The sequence below is a fragment of the Tiliqua scincoides genome, chromosome 2 (genome assembly GCF_035046505.1).
Source record: "Tiliqua scincoides isolate rTilSci1 chromosome 2, rTilSci1.hap2, whole genome shotgun sequence".
Lineage (NCBI taxonomy): Eukaryota > Metazoa > Chordata > Lepidosauria > Squamata > Scincidae > Tiliqua > Tiliqua scincoides.
Window position 1 is genome coordinate 150,480,142 of NC_089822.1, and position 19,831 is coordinate 150,499,972.

The following is a 19,831-nucleotide window of genomic DNA, read 5'->3' on the forward strand; positions in this document are numbered from 1 at the left end:
CCTTTATTTAGCAGGGGGAGAGTAACTGGCCCACCTCACCCCAGCACTGCCTGTTCTAGTGGCTGTCTGCTGCTATTCATTTTGCATCTTTTTAGATTGTGAGCCCTTTTGGGACAGGGAGCCATTTAGTTATTTGATTTTTCTCTGTAAACCGCTTTGTGAACTTTTAGTTGAAAAGCGGTATATAAATACTGTTAATAATAATGGTGGAGCAGTGCAACAAAGAAGGTGGGAGGGTTATACCTCTCCTGCTTCCCCACTGAAGCAATGGTGCTAGAAGTAATGCATTTCCACAGATGTACTTATACTGGCAAGGCAGGAGGGCATGGTACAACAGAGAAATAAAACATGTGTACGCAAGTTAGCATATTTACTATTTCATCCAAAAACTAGCAGCATACAAAACGTATAAAAGCTTTCCCTTCTCCTTTAAAAATAAAAACCTAAACCCTTCCTCAATGTGTTCTGTTTTAAGAAGTGGAGACACAGAAGGAGACAAACTCCCCAGTCTTCTGATAGAAAAAGATATCACAAGAAATCACAATATAGCTATCAAATTGCACATTCCACCTTTGAAAAATTCAATCCTCTAACAACGTGGACTACAAATCTTTAAGACATCTCCTAATAATAGCCAGTGGAGTTTTCATCATATTACCCCATCTGATATGGCAAGATAGCTGGCAAATGCACCATAAATAAATTCTTAATAATGCAGTTGGCACAACATCCAAATTTCATTGAAAAGTAATTTATTTCTCTCAATCTTGTAGCACACTGAGCATCACATTATTACTGACTTATTGATTGTCTACAACCTATTAAAGCAACACCACAGTTGTGTGCTTTTTAAATACCAAGTTTAGCTTAAATATTTGTTATTTTAAAATAAAAAGATTAATGGTAACATAGTTTAAGCCATAATAGCCAGAGTACTAGCTATTTGTATTAGAAAAAACTCCTAGACAGCTAACTGTGTCTGTGTCTGTTTCAGCATTTAAAATTTTTGTGGCACCTTACAGAACCAACATATCAACATAGCATTTTGTGGACTACAATCCACTTCACCCAACAGACTATGATCCAAGAAACCATATGGTACTATAAATGTATTTGTCTTTAAGATGCTACAAGATTCCTTAATAATACAGTATTAGTAATAATTCCCTTTAAGTCAGTGCAATTGCTTGATTTCCATAATTAGTGAATCATCTCCATAAAGAAACTGAAATAAAAACCTCTCCCTCCATGCTTCATTTAAACTCAGGGGTTGGAATCATACCTTTTTGCAAAATACACCGCAAGCTGAACACCTATAATTTTGTTCTTGGAACAATAAAACCAAGGATGTGCCTCAGGCCACTTCCAGTTAGAACATTTTTATTCAAGTTAAGAATAATCACAGTGATAACTGGAAGTGAAAGAAGAAAACACAAATAAAAATCACAGTATCACTGGTACTGCCCGCAAACGTCAGGCCCCAACCAGTGGCCTAGGATCATCACAGGTATTGATGGATAATTGACGCAGTTCCAATAATAGCAGCTCTTTGCAGCTCAGCGTAATTGCTGGTGCATTCAGCTGTTCAAAGTAGTTGTCAAAATTTGCGGAGATGGTTCCTAGTGCGCCTATGATTATTGGCAGCACTTTAGTGTGTTTCATCCACAATCGGGTGGTTTCTAGACACAGTTCGTGGTACTTGTCCATTTTTTCATGTTCCTTTTCTACCATCCTGTGATCACCAGGGATGGCAATGTCAATGAATGTCACAAGTTGGGAATTGTGGTCAATTAACGTGATATTGGGCGTGTTGGTCTTAACGTGTTGATCTGTTTGGATTCTAAAGTCCCATAAGATTTTGATCTTCTCGTTTTCCAGGACTTTCTCCAGCTGATGTTGCCAAGCTTCTCGGACGTGTCGAAGCCATATTTTTGGCATAAGGTCCAGTGTATAAGTCGCGCGACATCATCGTATCTTCGTTTATAGTCAGTATTGGCAATTTTAGGACATTCACAAATCAAGTGGTTTACAGTCTTGTCCCATCTTTTGCATAGTCAGCATAGGCTGTTGTTACTGGTACCCTGAATTCTGGCTTTCCTCACATTCGTCTGAAGGACCTGTTCTTGGGCTGCAAACAGGATACCTTCTGTCTCTTTGCGTAAAAATCCATCCCTAAGCCAGGTCCAGGTAGTCTGTTTGTCACAGACGCCGTCAATGTTTTTGAAAAATTGCCCATGTAAAGGTTTGTCGATCCAGCTATTAAGCCGGTAGGTGAGCGTCTCTTTTTTGTAGTCCACTTTTGTCTATGATTCAGAGATAACATTTTCACTTTTGACCACTTTTAGAAGTTTCTCCATAATGTTACATATGTAGTCATGGATGCCACGCTTTTCCTCCTCCACTGTCTGTTGTACCTGTAATAAGCCATGACCTCTACTTCTGCGAGCTAAATACAGCTGGTCAATGTCACTTTTAGGATGAAATACAAGGTGAATTGTCAATTTTCGTGTTTTCTTGTCCAGGGTGTCTAGTTCGTTGTTGGTCCAATCTATTATACCCGCTGGGTATCTGATCAAGGGCACAGCCCAGATATTAATGGCTCTGATCGAGTTTCCAGCATTCAACTTTGACTTTAGTATCTTGCAGACTCTTTTTAGGTACTGTTCATGAGTCACTATCTTGACTCTGTTGCTTAGTATGACGTCCGCCTCAAGTTTTCCCAAGTACTTGTAATTATCTCTGTTGCCAAGCGATTGGATAATATCTCCGGTTGCTAATTCAATTCCTGCCACATTCTTGATTTTGTCACGTTGGGAGTGTTATTGTGGCACATTTGTCCAGTTCAAATGTCATCTGGATGTTGGTGCTGAATATACGTACAGTGTTCAGTAGGCTATTTAACTCAGACTGGTTTTTTCCATACAGTTTCAGATCATCCATGTATAGAAGATGGTTGATTTTACCAGTCTGAGTTGAGACGGTGTAGCCACATCTAGTTTTATTGAGGATCGTGGACAGGGGAATAAGCGCAATATTGAACAGCAAGGGAGACAATGAGTCTCCTTGGAAGATTCACCTTCTGATTTTAATCTCTCCCAGCTCTTGTCTATTTGTTATTAAGATTGTTGTCCATGTTTTCATGCTCATTTCTACCACTTTTCTGATGTTATTACTGATGCCATAGATTTCCAAACAAGTATTAATCCAACTATGTGGCAGTGAGTCAAAAGCCTTTCTGTAGTCGATCCAAGCCATGCTCAGTCTGGTCTGTCACTGCTACAGTTTTTCAGGACCATTTTATCAATTAATAACTGGTCCTTTGTGCCACGTGATTTTTTAAAGTTCCCTTTCTGCTCCACTGGGTAGATGTTGTTTTGTATCAAGTGTTCATATATAGTGGAAGCCAGTATTTTGGTAAACAATTTGAAAGTCGTAGGTAAGCAGGGGATGGGGCAGTAATTACTGGGCTCATTGCCCTTATAGCCGTCTTTCTTGATCAAAAAGATCCTTCCCTTTGTTAGCCAGGTGTCAGTGGGTCCAGTTTGCAACATAATATCCAGCTGTTTAGCGAGTCTGTGATGCAGGCTGGTCAGATATTTTAACCAAAATCCATGTGGTTCATCAGGTCCTGGTGCAGACCAGTTTTTAAACTTTTTTACCTCTTGCTGGAGTAACTGTTCTGTAACAGTGATATCCACCATTTTTGGTGTCTTATTCTTTTTGTCGATGTCTTTAATCCAAGAGGCATCTTTGTTGCGCTCCACTGGGATTTCCCAGATGTGCATATACATATCTGGATTTCCCAGACACACACACACACACACACACAATTTCTGGTGGAAATGGTACTACTATCTCTATTCAGCCATCAATAATTCCCACACACCACCTTGCTAGAAAGATGTGCCCCTTTAGGACCTGAAAAGAAGAACTCATAGCAAGCATTTCTCCCATTGTTTGTTCTAGAGCATTGTTTGTCCAAACATTTTGGCCAGACGGCCGCATCAAATATCTGGCGTGGTGTGGAGGGCCGGAAAAAAAAATAAATATAAAATTTAAATAAATAAATTAGAGATGGAACTTAGATGAGTGAATAAATGAATGAATGGACTCATTCATTCAACCTCTTTGGCCCTCAGAACACCCTCCAGACACAATCAGAGCACAGTTCCGGTCATGTTCAGTTGAGTGGGCCAGCGGCTTTCAAGGGACAAGAGGTTGGCCGCGGGCCAGAAACAGGCTTGCTGCATCAGGCCCCCGAGCTGGGGTTTGGAGACCCCTGTTCTAGAGGAAGAGAAAGCATGAAAGAAGCAGCTATGTTTTCCCTGATGTTTATTTCATCCTCTAAAGCTTCTGGCAAACAAAACAAGAACCTACCAACCTTTAGCAAGACTGGAGGGCTGGAGGGAGAAGTGTGGTATTGTCTCACTCACAGGAAGCTTTTAGAGCAGTGGTTCTCACACATTTAGCACTGGGACCCACTTTTTAGAATGAGAATCTGTCAGGACCCACTGGAAGTCATGTCATGACCAGAAGTGACATCATCAAGCAGGAACATTTTTAGCAATCCTAGGCTGCAATCCTACCCACACTTACCCAGTAGCAAGTCCCATTGACTATCATTATTAAAAGAATATACATAGTAGCTTGTTAAAAGTACAGGTCTGTAACATTTCCCCCAATGCAGTCACATACCATGGGAGCATCAAGTCTCATACATTAAAAATAGAATATTGAAATGAATGGGGACCCACCTAAAATTGGCTCGCGACCCACCTAGTAGGTTCCAACCCACAGTTTGAGAAACACTGTTTTAGAGGATAACACAGATATCAGGGCAAATGCCTGCTTGTTTTATGCTTTCTTTGCAAGCAAGATAAGGCGTGGCCACCCCATGCTATAGCTAAATCTTCTCTCTGTTGCAAAGGAAGTAATGAGCAAGCTGTTATTTTCCCCCTGACATCTTTCTGCTTTCCAAAATTTCGTGCAGCTTATGACCATGCCTCTCCCTTCAACCACCAGTCAACATATCCAATGACAATAAAAAACACTAGCTCCAAGTCAAGTGTCTGGCACAAGGTAATCCTGAAGGCATCAGGAAGATCTCTGTCTCTTAAATGAAAATCTTCCAATGTCATGAAGGTTTGAGGAATCCAGGTACAGACACACAATGTAATGTCAAACAAAGACTGAGAGCCCAATCCTGAGCTTGGGGTGCCAGCTCACCACTGGCACGCACTGTTGCAAACGTACCATAAGGGACGTTTGCTGGACCTAGCACCGGTGCTAGCCCAGTGCTGGGCTGGCGCTGGGCTAGTGCCAGAGCTCCGCTACTTGGCAGTCATGCAGACTGCCGAGCAGCGGAGAGGTAGGTGGGGGCGTGGGGGGAAGCAGGGAGGAGGCGTTTCGGGGGAGGGAGCAGTGCAGGAGGGAGGCAGGACCAGTGGGACTTCACTCCACTGGATTCAGAGCCACCATGTCAGGGTTGCCCAAACCCCGGCCCGCAGGCCACTTGCTGTGGGTCCCCATCCGGCCCCCAGGGGGTCCCCCCACCTCCAATGGGCACTCGGCCCTCACCCCATCCTGCACTGGCCCGCCACGCAAGCTCTGTACCTTGCTTTCCCTCGCTGCCACTGAGCTCAGTGGCAGCGAAGGAAAGACGAGCCCAGTCGGCTTGCAGGGCCTTTTATAGTGGGAAGGTAACGTGAGACTTGCAGGTCTCTTGTTACTTCCCGCTATAAAAGACCCTGTGCGCTTGCGTGCTAGTCTCCTTTCTTGTCCAGGGGCTGGGCTGGGCCGGGCTCTGCTCTGCTCCATTTGGCTCAGCTCCCCTTCCCTCTCCTCCCCTCCTGCAACCTGAGCCAGGGGAGAGAGAGATCAAGAGGGAGGGGAACCCAGCCCAGCTCGCAGCACATCTCCCTCTGGAGCGAGCGAGGGAGGGCTGGTTGGCCGGCCTGCCAGGCAGGCAGGCAGGCAGGCAGGCAGCAGCAGCACATGGGCAGGCAGGTAGGCAGCCCAGGCAAACAAAGGAGGGGAGGGCGAGGGGGCAGGTGAGCAGGCGGGTATGTGAAAGTGTGGAAGATCCTCCCTCCGTGTGTGGGTGGGAGGGATCATAAACTGGCATGAAGATCCCCCCTTACTAGGGTGGATGGGATCATAAGCTGGCATGAAGATCCCCCCCTTACTAGGGTGGATGGGATCATAAGCTGGCATGAAGATCCCCCCCTTACTAGGGTGGATGGGATCATAAGCTGGCATGAAGATCCCCCCCTTACTAGGGTGGATGGGATCATAAGCTGGCATGAAGACACCCCCCCCTTACTAGGGTGGATGGGATCATAAGCTGGCATGAAGACCACCCCCCCTTACTAGGGTGGATGGGATCATAAGCTGGCATGAAGACCCACCCCCATTAGGGTGGATGGGATCATAAACTGGATGGAATTCATTCATTCATTTTAGGTCTCTAATATATTCATTTATGTAAAATTTAATTTGAAATGTAAATTAATTCTCTTTTTTTCCGACCCCCCCCCCCCCGACACAGTGTCAGAGAGATGTTGTGGCCCTCCTGCCAAAAACTTTGAGCACCCCTGCTCCATGTCAAGCTTACTGCCTGACACGGAGGTTCTAGATTCTACGCCAACCTTTGGGCTGACATAGAATTGAGCAGCCCCATTGCGAGGCTACTTGCTTTACCTGGGGGAAGGGGACAAAAGTCCCCTTCTCCCGAGGAGCTGGCGGCAGCTGCCTGAAGCACGTAGGCTGCAGCAGCAGCCATTTTGGTGCTGTTGCAGCCGCACATGCCAGGTTTATAAATTATCAGTAGGCCAATTTATATATATATACACAAACATTCTCAAGTTTCCAGTTTCTCCCCCAATTTCTCTACAACTATCCAAAAATGTAGCACAAGGATTTAGTATGTCATCTTTTAAAGATAAAACACTGCCTGTATGCACACAGTGGGCTACATCCCCTCCCTCCCCCACAAAAAGCAGTACTGAAATCTATGAGACAAGTTTTTCTTCTGCCAAGCCTTTTCTTGATTGGTTTTTGTGTCTAACAATGTTGCTGTGCTGGGGTTCCTAGCAGTCATCACTGCTGTTTAGTTGTGAAATGTTTGCCTTGGTTCTCTCCTTGAGATTCTTCATTGCTGTTAAGATTTTTACTTTGGATTTTATTGTATTTTAAAACTATTGTATTTTGACATTTTGCTGTTTATTTTTTGGGTTCATTTACCTTATATTGTTGCCAGTTAATTTGGGCTTCACACTGAAGTAAGGGTAGACAAGATATAAATTTAAAATAAATATATTTGTGATTAAGTCAAGTCTCCTTAATTTCAATGTTATGAGTAACTTCCTTTGGATAGAACTGGTACTTTCCACTTTACAATATTTTTGCATCAAAAGAGCAGTTTGAGAGTTTTGCAAGGTCATCTCCTGAGACAGAAATTTGGACGTGCCTGTGAATCATGTATTCACATGCCCCTCCTTTCCTTTCTCAGTAATTTTACCCTGTGTGCATATGCTCATATGGAGAGCACTTCCCCAGAAAGAATACAGATAATACCCCCCCCCACACACACACACACACCCTCCCCCGGGGAAAAGAGAACACAAGAAGTCTTAAGAACTTAACCTGAAGGTGCAAAAGAAAGAGAACACACTCAGCCCAATCCTATCCAATTCTCCAGTGCTGGTGCAGCTGTGCCACAGGGGCATTCACTGCATCCTGTGGTGGAGAGGCAGTCACAAACATCTCCTCAAGACATGGGAACATTTCACTGGGAAGACTGCACTGCAGCTGCACCAGTGCTGGAAAGTTGGATAGGATTGGGCCCTAAAGCACTGAGATAAAACATTAGGACCACTAATTTGCATTTTATTTGTTTCCTGTGAACATAGACAACTCTGACATCAGTAAGAATGAGATTTAGCTCCATTTGCAAACTGAGTTAAATTTTAAGATTTGCAAACCACGTACCTTGTTGAAGACCCAAATTTCTCCATTTACAGTAGGCCTGGGCACACCATGCCCATTGTAATGGAAAAGGACTCTCTCTTCCTTGGCATTTCGACGCAATGAGGTACATAGCTTCTTAACTTCATCCACCGTGGGGTCGAGGCTCTGCTTGTACCGGGCCTAGTTGCAAAAACAACAAAACAAAGAATTAATTATCCAGTTTGATCTGCATGAGTCAACAATATTTCCACAGATATTGGAAAGAGGCACACACTCATCTATCTAATGCAGTGTTTCTCAAACTGTGGGACCTACTAGGTGGGTCATGAGCCAATTTCAGGTGGGTCCCCATTCATTTCAATTTTTAATATACAGTGGTACCTCACATAACGAATGCCCCGCGCAGCGAAAAACTCGCAGAACGAAAGCGTTTTGCGAAGTTTGGTAACTCGCACAATGAATTTTTATGACCCGTGCTTCGCAAGACAAATTTTTTTTGTTTTGTTTTGGTTTGACTTAAGGGGGGGGAACTTCATGCCAGTTTATGATCCCGTTCACCCTAGTAAGGGGTGGATCTTCATGTCAGTTTATGATCCCGTCCACCCTAGTAAGGGACAGATCTTCATGTCAGTTTATGTAAGTAAGTCCCATTGTGCTTGCTCCCAGGAAAGTTTGCACAGGATTACAGCCTTCAAACTCCCCACTCAGCATCCCCCCCATCGCTCATTCACCCTCTCACTGCCCCATTTCCTTCACGTTTCCCCCCATGATCACGGCAAAAGCAAGCAATTGAGTGCAGCTGCTCTGTCCTCCCCAGCTTAGAGCACAATCCTGTGCGTGTCTCCTCAGAAGTAAGTCCCATTGTGCTTACTCCCAGGAAAGTGTGCACAGAATTACAGCCTTCAAGCTCCCCACTCAGCATCCCCCCCGTTTTTGAAATCCTCTGTACAGTATGTATGCCTTTAAAGAGCACTTAATAAACACTTTGTAAACCAAATTTGACTTTGTTCTGACTTTTCTTGCCCATAGGAATGCATTAATTAAATTTCAATGCATTCCTATGGGAAAATGCGCTTCGCAAAACGAAAAACTCACATAACGAAAGGACTCGCGGAACGGATTAATTTCGTTATGCGAGGCACCATTGTACTAGACATGATGCTCCCATGGTATGTGACTGCATTTGGGAAAATGTTACAGATCTGTACTTTTAAAAGGCTATTATATATATATGCTTTTAATAATGATAGTAAATGGAACTTACTCCTGAGAAAGTGTGGGTAGGAATGCAGCCTAGGATTGTTAAAAAGTTTCCTGCTTGATGATAACACTTCTGATCATGACATAACTTCTGGTGGGTCCCAAAAGATTCTGATTCTAAAAAGTGGGTCCCCATGCTAAAAGTTTGAGAACCACTGGTTTAATGCAAATAAAACTAAGATGTATTATTTTTAAACTATCTTTCATGCTCTTTTGCCAACCTGCCCATGAACTCTTATCTCTTTTACATTATTAATCACCCAAATAAACTCCAGCAGATAATGTTCACCCACTATAAAAGTGTCTTGCTCTCTCCCTCTCTTCATAATGCATAATCCCTCTGATAAATTATATTAGTGCCAAAGGAACTATCCACAGTCCTGAAATGATTACAGAGAAGACTGGAGATGCTGCAAAAATTTAGACCTAGACAATAAGTCATTAAACTTTCAGGAGGCAGACATTTCTATCCAAGGGCTTGTTCAAAGAAAAGTTTGTTGTGATTTATACCCCTAATGTCTTTTGAACTCTCTAGCAGAGGGTGGCTGGGCTACAAAGAGCTACTTATGGCACAGTTCTATGCACCCCCTATGTACCCTGGCACAGACTGTCATAAGTGTGCCAAAAAAGCATATTGCAACAGTGCAGGCTCCAGGCCCGCTAGCGGGAAGACCTGAGCCATCCCACCAGCACCAGTGTAGGGAAGTAGTGTGCCAAAACAGGTAAGGAGAGACAGCAGGGGAGGGGACAGGCAGAACAGGGGAGGGAAGGGCAGTGTCAGGGCCAGAGTGGACGGACTGGGCCTGGGAGGGGTGGGATCAGCAGCATTGGCATGCACCATATCCTATTCCCCTTCCAGGGCCTTATCCACCGACATGGGGCAACAGGGACTTGTGCCAGTGATTTTCACTAGTGAAGGTCCAAGTTGCTCCATTATGTCTGCTGGGGCTTACCATCGGGGCAAGGCGATGAATATCCCCTTACCTCAAGGAGACACCCCGCCCATGAAAATTTCCCTGCAAGATGCAGCACAAGCTGCTCTGGTGCTGCTGCATTGGTGCAGTAGAATTTGGTTATGATTAGGCTGTTAGGCTCATGAAAAATGACTTGTAGTGGCCCAATTTTTTCCCCACTTCTCTTACTTTGAGCCTTGCTGGATCAGATGCAAAGTAAGACGGTCACCCAGAAAGTAATGCACCACATTTTTTTTCTTCAACAATTATTTATTGAACACAATGAAACTTACACACAAGAAAGAATGATGTTTCTTCTACACTCCCTGTTTTTCCACGTAATCTCCATCTAGTTCTATGGCCTTCCTCCAGCGAGACACAAGGGCATGTATGCCCTGTCGGTACCACTCCTTGTTCTGGTCACAAAGCCATTTCTGCACTGTGCGAATCACCTCTTCGTCATCCTCAAAATGTCTTCCGCGAATGGCATCCTTTAATGGCCCAAACAAGTGGAAGTCTGAGGGAGCTAGGTCAGGGCTGTAGGGTGGATGGGGTAACACAGTCCAACCCTGTTTAGTGATGTGTTCCGAAGTCCTCAAACTTGTGTGAGGCCGAGCGTTATCATGTTGAATCAAACATTCACCTGGGTTGTTATGGCACCGAAGTCGCTGGAAGCGCTTCTTGAGTTTGGTTAATGTCTTCACATAAGCTTCAGAATTAATGGTGCTGCCTCTTGGCATCACATCAATGAGTATGACGCCCTCACAGTCCCAAAACACAGTGATCATGACCTTACCGGCGGAAGCAGTTGCTTTGAATTTTTTCTTCTGTGGAGATTGAGGACGACGCCATTTCATCGACTGTCGTTTTGTTTCGGGCTCAAAATGGTGAACCCAGGTTTCATCACCTGTCACAATCCTGGACAAGAACGCTTCCCCCTCATCTTCAAAACATTTCAGCAACTCAGAAGAAATGTTTTTTCTGAGAGATTTGTGGTCCACCGTAAGACAGCGCGGAACCCATCGTGCACACACTTGAGTAATGAAGAGCACTGATGATTGCATCCACACTTCCTTTGTTGATTGACAGCTTCAGCACCAACTGCCTAGTCGTTATGCGTCGGTCCTCGCGAATGAGCACATCAGCACATCAGCAAGCTGCGTCTTGTCAGGTGTGACAACCATGGATGGCCGCCCCGAACGCTGCAAATCTTGGAGCACTGCCGAACCGCCTTCTAATGGCCTCACGCTCTGTGCCCAGCGACTAACCGTACTTCGGTCGACTGCAGATTCTCCATAAACTGTTGGGAACATTCACAAACGTTTGTGTACAGTTTCTTTCTCCGCAGTGAGAAATTCAATGACGACACGCTGCTTATAACGTACATCACTTACAGACGCCATTTCGAAACACTGCTGCAGCTACGCTATATGTCTGAAGAAACCAAAAATTTGTGTGCGCACTCCTGAAAATTCAAATAATGTATATCTAAAGTTTCGCATTCGTACCATTACTGTAGGCTGAGAAAAAAAATGTGGTGCATTACTTTCTGGGCGACCCTCGTACATCTAGTTTTCTACTAACTAATCTCTTGTTTCTAACAATGGCCAGCCAGATACCTTCAGGAATCCCACAGAGCCTAAAGGCAACAGACCTCCCCATTCTTTGTCCCAGAATATTGCCTTTGAACACAGAGGCTCCATTTGCTTACTATGCTATAACCATCCTATTGCTGGAGAGAAAATCATGCCACACTTTTGTATACAAGAGCGCACTGAAAATACCATCACTAAAATACTCTTATGTACAAAAGAGAAAACTCTTGTATTAACTCAACTCATTTCCCTCTTCCCTTGGTAAAGTGCAATTAATATAAAACAACATTGAACTTTGTCCTTTTTTTTGAGGAAAGAGAACTTAATCGTGCAAGCACTTTCTTACTGGGAAGCTAGAGATGAATAATAACAGAGTAAGTTGACTAAGACTAAACTATATAACCCACAAACAGCATTTAAAAGGCAGATGTATACATAGCATCAACTAAGATTATATTCTCCTGTACAAACACCACTGAAACTAGTCCGAACTACAAAAAAAAGCGCAAAGCCAATTCCAGCGTAACATTTCTTTCTCTCGCAAAGAATGCCACAAACAGATGTCAACTTTCTCCTTGCCTGCTCCTGCTCACAACTTTTTTTTTTTGTGGTCACCATTGATTTTGCACTTCAGTGTAATATTTGTCATGTTTCACCCCCATGAATATCACTCTGTGGAGGAAAAGCCATTCACCTACACTGGCTCACAGTAGAACTCTTGCACTGCCCTGTTCATTTCAGCAGGTTCTGAGCCAGGAGTAAGAAGAACAGCTCATTAGTATCTCTATTAGAAGATGGCTTAATGCTTGCAATATGGGTGGTGCAGGGAAAGGGGAGGAATGGAGAAATAACTACCAAGCAATATTTTTAGTTATAAAGGGACCAAGAAACAGCTACTTCTAAACAAGGATTTACAGTCTTACTTTCTCATAATACGCAGTGTCCTTTCACAATGTGTTCTTGCAAAAGATCAAAAGGAACTACAGTATTTATTGTGTCAGAACTGATTCTGGCAACCTTTCCTCACCCATTTTATTTTCAGTTTTGTGTACCTTTTTATAGGAATAAAACAGCAAGTTAACACAGCGGTGGTTCTTAGCATTTAAAGCTGTTCAGTGAGAACAGTGCCTTACACGGTACAATATTTCACCCCATTCATTTGTGTTTATGAGCAAGGGACAAGCAGCTGCAAGAAAGATGCTAAGGTTTGTCACTCAGAGATGCTGTTCACAGTAGATTGCATTAATGCAAGCCTTGCCTTCGATCTCACTCTCGTATTTTACAAAGCCGTTATGAAGGTGCTGATTTGCAAAAATGCATGCCCTAAATCAGACTTTGCCTATTGGCATCGTCACAAGACACTGTAAGCAAGCCCTCAAGTGGAAGACAATTTTTCAATTCCCATATATAGGTAGGGATACTTTCCTTATTGGAATCTACCGCACATCTTCCAAGCATAAATATTAAATTGAGATCATATGAATGCATATGTTTAAAAGAAAAGCAAACTCAGCAGGGAGAACTGGACATGAAGTAAACGTTTTGTTTTCACATTTATAAATACTGGGTCACGGGGGGAGGAACAGGAGAAGGGAGAAACCCTGTAAATGGGCATTAAAATACCTACTTGTCAAGCACGGATTTTTAGCCTTCACTACATTAAACAGCATTCTGATGCACAGACAAACCAAATCTCTATTCGCTTTGCCCACGGTGAGAGGAGTAACATGCCATTTGTTTTGTTTTTGACAGCACTGTGATACTCCCTTTGGAGTAGAGGAGAAGCAGGGTAATGATTAGGGAAGTGGAAACATCAGGAAAAGCAAGGCCAATTTAATGGTACCTCATGGTGACAGAGACATAACAGGGAAAGGACAACTGTCAGAGACCCTAAAGCTGAACTGGGAATCTCCTAGACTCAGGTTGGGACTGGCCTGCACCAGATTTATGCTATAGTTAAAAACTGTGTCTTGTTGTAGGCCCAACCTAAGGGGAAAATGGCACCTGAAGTGCTGTGGAAATTCTTCCAGCCCCATATCGTTGCTTCTGCTCCTGAGTAGGTGCACACCCCCTTATTTGCCTCTTCTTCCACTGTTTCAACTTAGAAGCAGAATAGGGGAAGGAAAGATGGTCAGCAATGAAAGTGATTCTCTTCATCCACTGACCCACCCTCTGCTCATCTTCCACTTAAGTTTATAAGCTGAGGAAGCAAGAGCAGTGGTCCTCTTCTCAATCAGGTAACAGAAAGGATCACTGCTATCAGCACAACCTCCTCCCTGCCCATCTCAGCTGTTTCCTCCTCCCTGCACTGCCAGCCAGTCTATGTTCTGAAATAGAACAAAACAAGAATGGAACAGGGAAGCCAGCAGAAGTGGAAATGGGCAGTGTTTCACTTGGCTTTCCTGTTCTGCCCCACTCTGCTATTCTTTTTCAAACATAGAGCAACAAAGCAAAGAGGAGCAGCTAAGGGGGGAAATGGGGGTTAGATGACTATGCAGGTGACCAATGGGCATAGGGTGACACCTCACCTCATGTTTTGATACAATTAATAGGAGAAGTGGTAGAGATACTGCCAAATTAAAAGAAATTGGATGGTGCTGAGTTCCAATTCCAGCTGTGAGTTGATAATGCCATCACTTCACCAGTCTAGAGGTTTTACTGGGAACTCAGAGTGGAAGCATTGGTATGTGCAAACTCTTGGTTTTAAAGGCAAGCTGCCTCTGATTGCCAGATGCAGGGGAGGGCACCAGGACGCAGGTTCTCCCTGTTGTCTTGTGCGCTCCCTGGGGCATTTGGTGGGCCACTGTGAGATACAGGAAGCTGGACTAGATGGGCCTTTGGCCTGATCTAGCGGGGCTCTTCTTGTCTTATGTTCTTAAGCATTTCCTTTATCTTGGAAATGCAGCTATTTCACTTTCAGAATTCTGTGTCTGCAGTGATTTATCTAGCCTTAAGCCATAGATTACTCCTCCAAAATATTGTGAAACATCTCAGAACTGCTAGGACTACATTACTGTGAGGATTAGAGTTGGCAGATTCAACTAAACTCCAGTGTGAAACTGAACACAGCATGTGGTCCATCTGATACTGCTCTTATGTAAAACACTAACACACTTGGTTCCTGCCCCTCCTTTTTTCTTTTTTTGAAAGCACAGAACTACAAAAACACAACACCAGAGCCAAATCTAAACCCCCATTCAACAAACAGAACCCTAGCCCATCTACACAACATCACAGAGTAAGAAATTCATTGTTGATATGGCCTGGATGCTTATGGAACTGCATGGCAGTAGAGGGCACTGTGTGCTATTCCTTCATTTTTCATGCTTACAGTGTATGATACAGAAATGCCTGGAACATTATGGTGCATTTTCATGATCATTTTAATTGGCTGGTTTTGACAATTCTGTCCTCCCAGAATTTTCTCAACTCTCTCTTTGAATTCATTTCTACTTGTGGCCAACATTATTTCCAATGGCAACAAGTTCCAATGTTACAGAGGAATTTGTAAACTATGTAAGTCTACTGCAATAAAAACATAGTTATGGAGTACATTAAGGACTAATAGCCCAATCCTGTCTTGCACTAGAATAGGCACTGTATCCAGTGCAGGGTAGGAGGGGGCTGCTGCACAACTTGGAATGAGGAGATTTATTTTGACTTACCTAGTGTAGCATGGCAGCCACCCCATGGGGCTATCTGGATCTGCACCAGCTGCCGGGAGGGGGGTTAGGATGTGGCCTAGGTCACCCAGGTCAGTCCCACCCTCTACCTGGGCCCAGTCTGCCCACTGGTCTGCCCTTCCCCCACCCCAAAGCACCCCTGTGATGCCCTCCCGCCACCCTCCCCAACCCTCCACACCAGCCGCATTCGGCCGGCACAAACTTACTCTCATTGGGCCAGGATCCAGCACAGCAAGGCAGGTGAACCTCTGCACCAGCCTAGCCTGCTCAAATTGAGGCGGAAACGTGCCTTACGGTATGTTTGCAACACTCCTGGGCCAGCACGGGGGACTTGCATGAGCCTATCCATGCATTAGGATTGAGCTCCAAAACATTCTATACTAAAGGCATTCAGAAACAAACAACTTCATCAGATGTCTGAACTTCCACACATGTACTATGTGTAAAAGGGGTAGGTAATGGTTTAAAACACACTGTAAGGTTTGATCATTAGGCTTTTCCTTGTTCCAGCTTCATGTAAAAGGATAAATGCAGGTCTGTATTTAAACCCCTGGGGGCTGGGGATAAGAATAGGCCCTCAGTTTGGCTGTACTTGTCGTAAGAGGCGACTAAACAGCCACCGGGTAGATGGGACTCGTCAGCCTGGGAAGGCAGCTCATCTGAGAGAAGGAAAACTCTGATCCCAAACCTCCACTGCCTTGTGGCTACATCCAGTTATGGAAAAGGCTTCAGGAGTCAACCTCGAGGCAAAATCCGGAGCCGGAGTCCCTGAGGCAGTTCATGGCTGAACACAGTCACGTTCTGGCAACTCCTGTGACGCCGCTGGAACCAACCGTATTGGCCTCTGCCTTTCCATTGGACCATTTCAGCGACGTGGAGAGGGGGGGGATTTGCTGCATGGGTAACAGCCTATCCTCCATACCTACTTTACCCAGGCTTCACGCACTGGAGAGGACACTCTGTTCCAGAGTCACCATTCAGAGCGTGACACCATAGTCTTCTGAGACTGAAGGATGCCAACAACATTTAAAATAATTTAGGGCCCAATTCTATCCCATTTTCCAATGTCGATACACCCATGCCCATGGGGTGTGCACTGCATCCTGTGGTGGGAAGGCACTCACAGAGGCCTCCTCAAGGTATGGGAACGTTTGTTCCCTTATCTCAGGGTTGCACTAGTGCTGGAAATTTGGGTAGCATTGGGTGCTTAATCACACTAATCAATTAAAACTTTATTCAGATACATCATAACAAGCATCTCTGAGTTATATCACCACCCCCTCAAAAACACAAGTTATTTTGTTTTGTAAAACTATTTACATGTCCCCCATGTATGCAACACAATGCCAAAGGAAAAAGGAATGTGAAGAACTTAGTTTGGTTTTTTTGATTCATGGTTATTTCCCCCCAGATGTTATCCTGTCAAAATGAATTCTCTAAAATAGTGTCCACAGCTGTTGTGCCATTTTAATGACAGCACAAATACTGTACAGACAGTAAATCAGTATGTAAGATTCCACACAACCCCCCTCCCCAATCCTATTTTCATCTCATGAAGCTGCAGCTCAAACTTTCATTTTCTTCCAAATGAATGCTCTCCTGTGCCTAAGCCATGTTCCTTGCTCATGTCTTAAAGACACACAGTCAGCCCTACATCTTGCAACTACTGCCTACTATCTTATTTCTTTCCCACTCCTCATTCTTCCTTCCTGCCTTGTTTCAATTCAGCTATGCACAATGGACACCCTCACACACATACACAAAATAGGAGATTAAATTTGCCACAATGCATGCATATGGGATTTCCTCCAATTATGTTACTTAGCACTTTAAACGTCCTCCTTCAATGGTCGAAGTAGCATAAATGGGTATCATTTTATTCTCACAACAACCTGTTAAGACAGGTTCTGTGAAGAGAAAGAAGCTTGCCTAAGGTCAACTGCATAACTCAGCTGGGATAGGAGCTCCAAAATTTAAGTTCAACGCTATCCACACCACAGCCACCATCAAACAAGCAAAAACTCTTCTCTTCATTCATCATGCATCTCGAATCATATGTAGTCAAACACCAGTGTCTTATATGCAAGCAGTCTCTCAATGTATACCAAGTTACTTATTCATGTGTTTGAAATGTTACACAATCCATTTAAATAAAAGTATGCATACATCAATATGAGACTATAAAAATTCTACCCACCCTCCAAAACTAACCAGATTCTTAGAGGAAATTTCCTATTCCAGTAGCCCAGAAAGCAAGATTATTTAGTTTCAGACAAATGCCCTCTTCTGACATAATCAAAACTAAGGGAAAGCATAACTCTTAGGAACAGTAGACTGCATATTTGGCACAGGTTGAGGCTTCAATTGAGCCATTTAGCTCTGGAGAAAAAAAAATCCACAATTCTGCAGAAGAATTTCAGATTGATAGCTAAGCAATCACTGTTAACATATTACAAGCACAGAAAATGGCAACTGTTAAGCCACACACATACCAACATACCATATTGTTTCTTTGGCATGCCAGGGCAATTATAAAATAAATATGGAGCTCTTTCCCTATTTATACAAGATGGAGAAGGGGAGCCCAGTAAGGGAGCAATCATAATGGAGTATACACCCAGCTCAACAAAATCAGGAGCTCCTACAGGAATAGACAATGTAATTGCTCCTGAAAAAGATATATCAGGACAGATCCTTCAATTGCCAGAAAGTGGACACACAATAAGATATAAATTCTAGCACCAAAGGTTATCATTGGCTGTCAATCAACACAGTATTACTTGTACCAGACAGAAAAAAACATTGTTGGTTATACAACTGAAAAGCACCAGGCTGCATGCCCTGTCCCTGAACTGGGAAAACTGCTCCACACCACAGGTAGACATATCTGCCACCATACACCACTGCAGATATAACTCTGGCTCCTTGAACAAACTGGGAACCAATTCACAAACTGGGAACCAATATTCCATTCCACATTCTCTAGAACAGATTCCCTTCTCTGGTCATCTTTAACCACTGTTTAGCATAACATTTTCACCCATGCTAATCACATTAAAGGATAACTGGTGTCCCATCTTAACCAGGAGTCTGAAACCAGGATTTTGAAACCAGAGTTTGCAAACTCTGGTTAAGATTGGAAGCTTGATTAGCAATTACTAAGGTTAGCCTCAGCAATCATGTAATGCTAACTTACAGTCAAATCCAACAAGGGAAGGAAGCAGAGAATTCACACCAGAGCATCAAGGAGGAATGGAGAAGGAATATATATTTCCAAAGCTAGCTTCTGATTTACAGATTAATCATCTGCAAGAATCCAGCATTTTCTTTTCATCAACTATGACAACTATGATAAAATGAAAGCTGAGATTCTCTATATGCTATCAAGACTACATTAAAAGTGTTTTGCAGATGAAGAGTGATCCATTGATGCTCTGAATAGTGCCTCTCTAAAATATGAGTGAATAATGATGTTTTTTTCCCTATGCACCATTGTTTATTTCAAGGATTCCATTCTCTTGCTCAGACAGGGCCACCAGGGTCAGGGTCAGCAAGTCAGGGCTCTCAACTGAGAGCTATGCTGATCTTAGCACTTGCAGCTTGGCTGCAGTAAAAAAGATAGATAATTCCTTTTATGGAGCGAGTTGGTGACCCTGTTATCTGGCCACAAAGCAAGGTCCATCTTGGGGAGTCGCTCCCCCCAGGAAGACTAGGATAATCTGACCCTACCTGTCCAGGCGGGAGGACATTCCCAGCTGCCAGAAACTGAGCCGCTCTGGAATCACTGGAAAAGTATCATATTAAGGGTATCATATTAAGTATCATATTAAGGCAATCCTAACCTCTTAAGTCAGTGCTTTCCAGCACTGGCATAGCGGTGCCAATGGGACATGTTCTGCAACCTGCAGTTGGGTGTCACTCATGGAGGCTTCCTCAAAGTAAGGGCATGTTTGTTCCATTACCTCAGAGCTGCATTGCCCTTATGTCAGTGCTGGAAAGCACTGACATAAGGGTTTAGGATTGCGCCCTAAAAAATACAAATAAAGCAATAAAAGCCATACTTAAGCAAAGTAAAATCAGTACAATCAAAAAACACTTTAGGCCAAAAATGAGCCAGAAAAGATAGGTTTTTACCTGGCATTTAAACAAGCTCAAAGACTAGACTATTAGGGTCTTCTGAAGGAGGGAGTTCCACAGTCTGAACTGCAAATTCAGTCTCCTAAAGCAGGGGTTTCCAAACCCAGGCCCGGGGGCCAGAAGCGGCCCGTGGCAAGCCTCTATCCAGCCTGCGGCCAGCCTCTTGTCCCCCAAAAGCCTCTGGCCCACATGGCAGAACATGACTGGAGCTGTGCTCTGGTTGCACCTGGAGGAC

The 19,831-nt window shown here is 43.8% G+C and overlaps 1 protein-coding gene across 5 annotated transcripts in view; it reads right to left on the reverse strand.

Annotated features, from left to right (window-relative positions):
- Positions 1 to 19,831, reverse strand: part of RPTOR (regulatory associated protein of MTOR complex 1) — a 434,461-nt gene that overhangs the window by 266,008 nt on the left and 148,622 nt on the right. For all 5 annotated transcript variants that reach the window (XM_066615740.1, XM_066615739.1, XM_066615738.1 and 2 more), the window contains exon 4: positions 7,990 to 8,148. In XM_066615740.1, the coding sequence (XP_066471837.1) occupies positions 7,990 to 8,148 (159 nt within the window). The remainder of the gene's footprint in view (positions 1 to 7,989; positions 8,149 to 19,831) is intronic.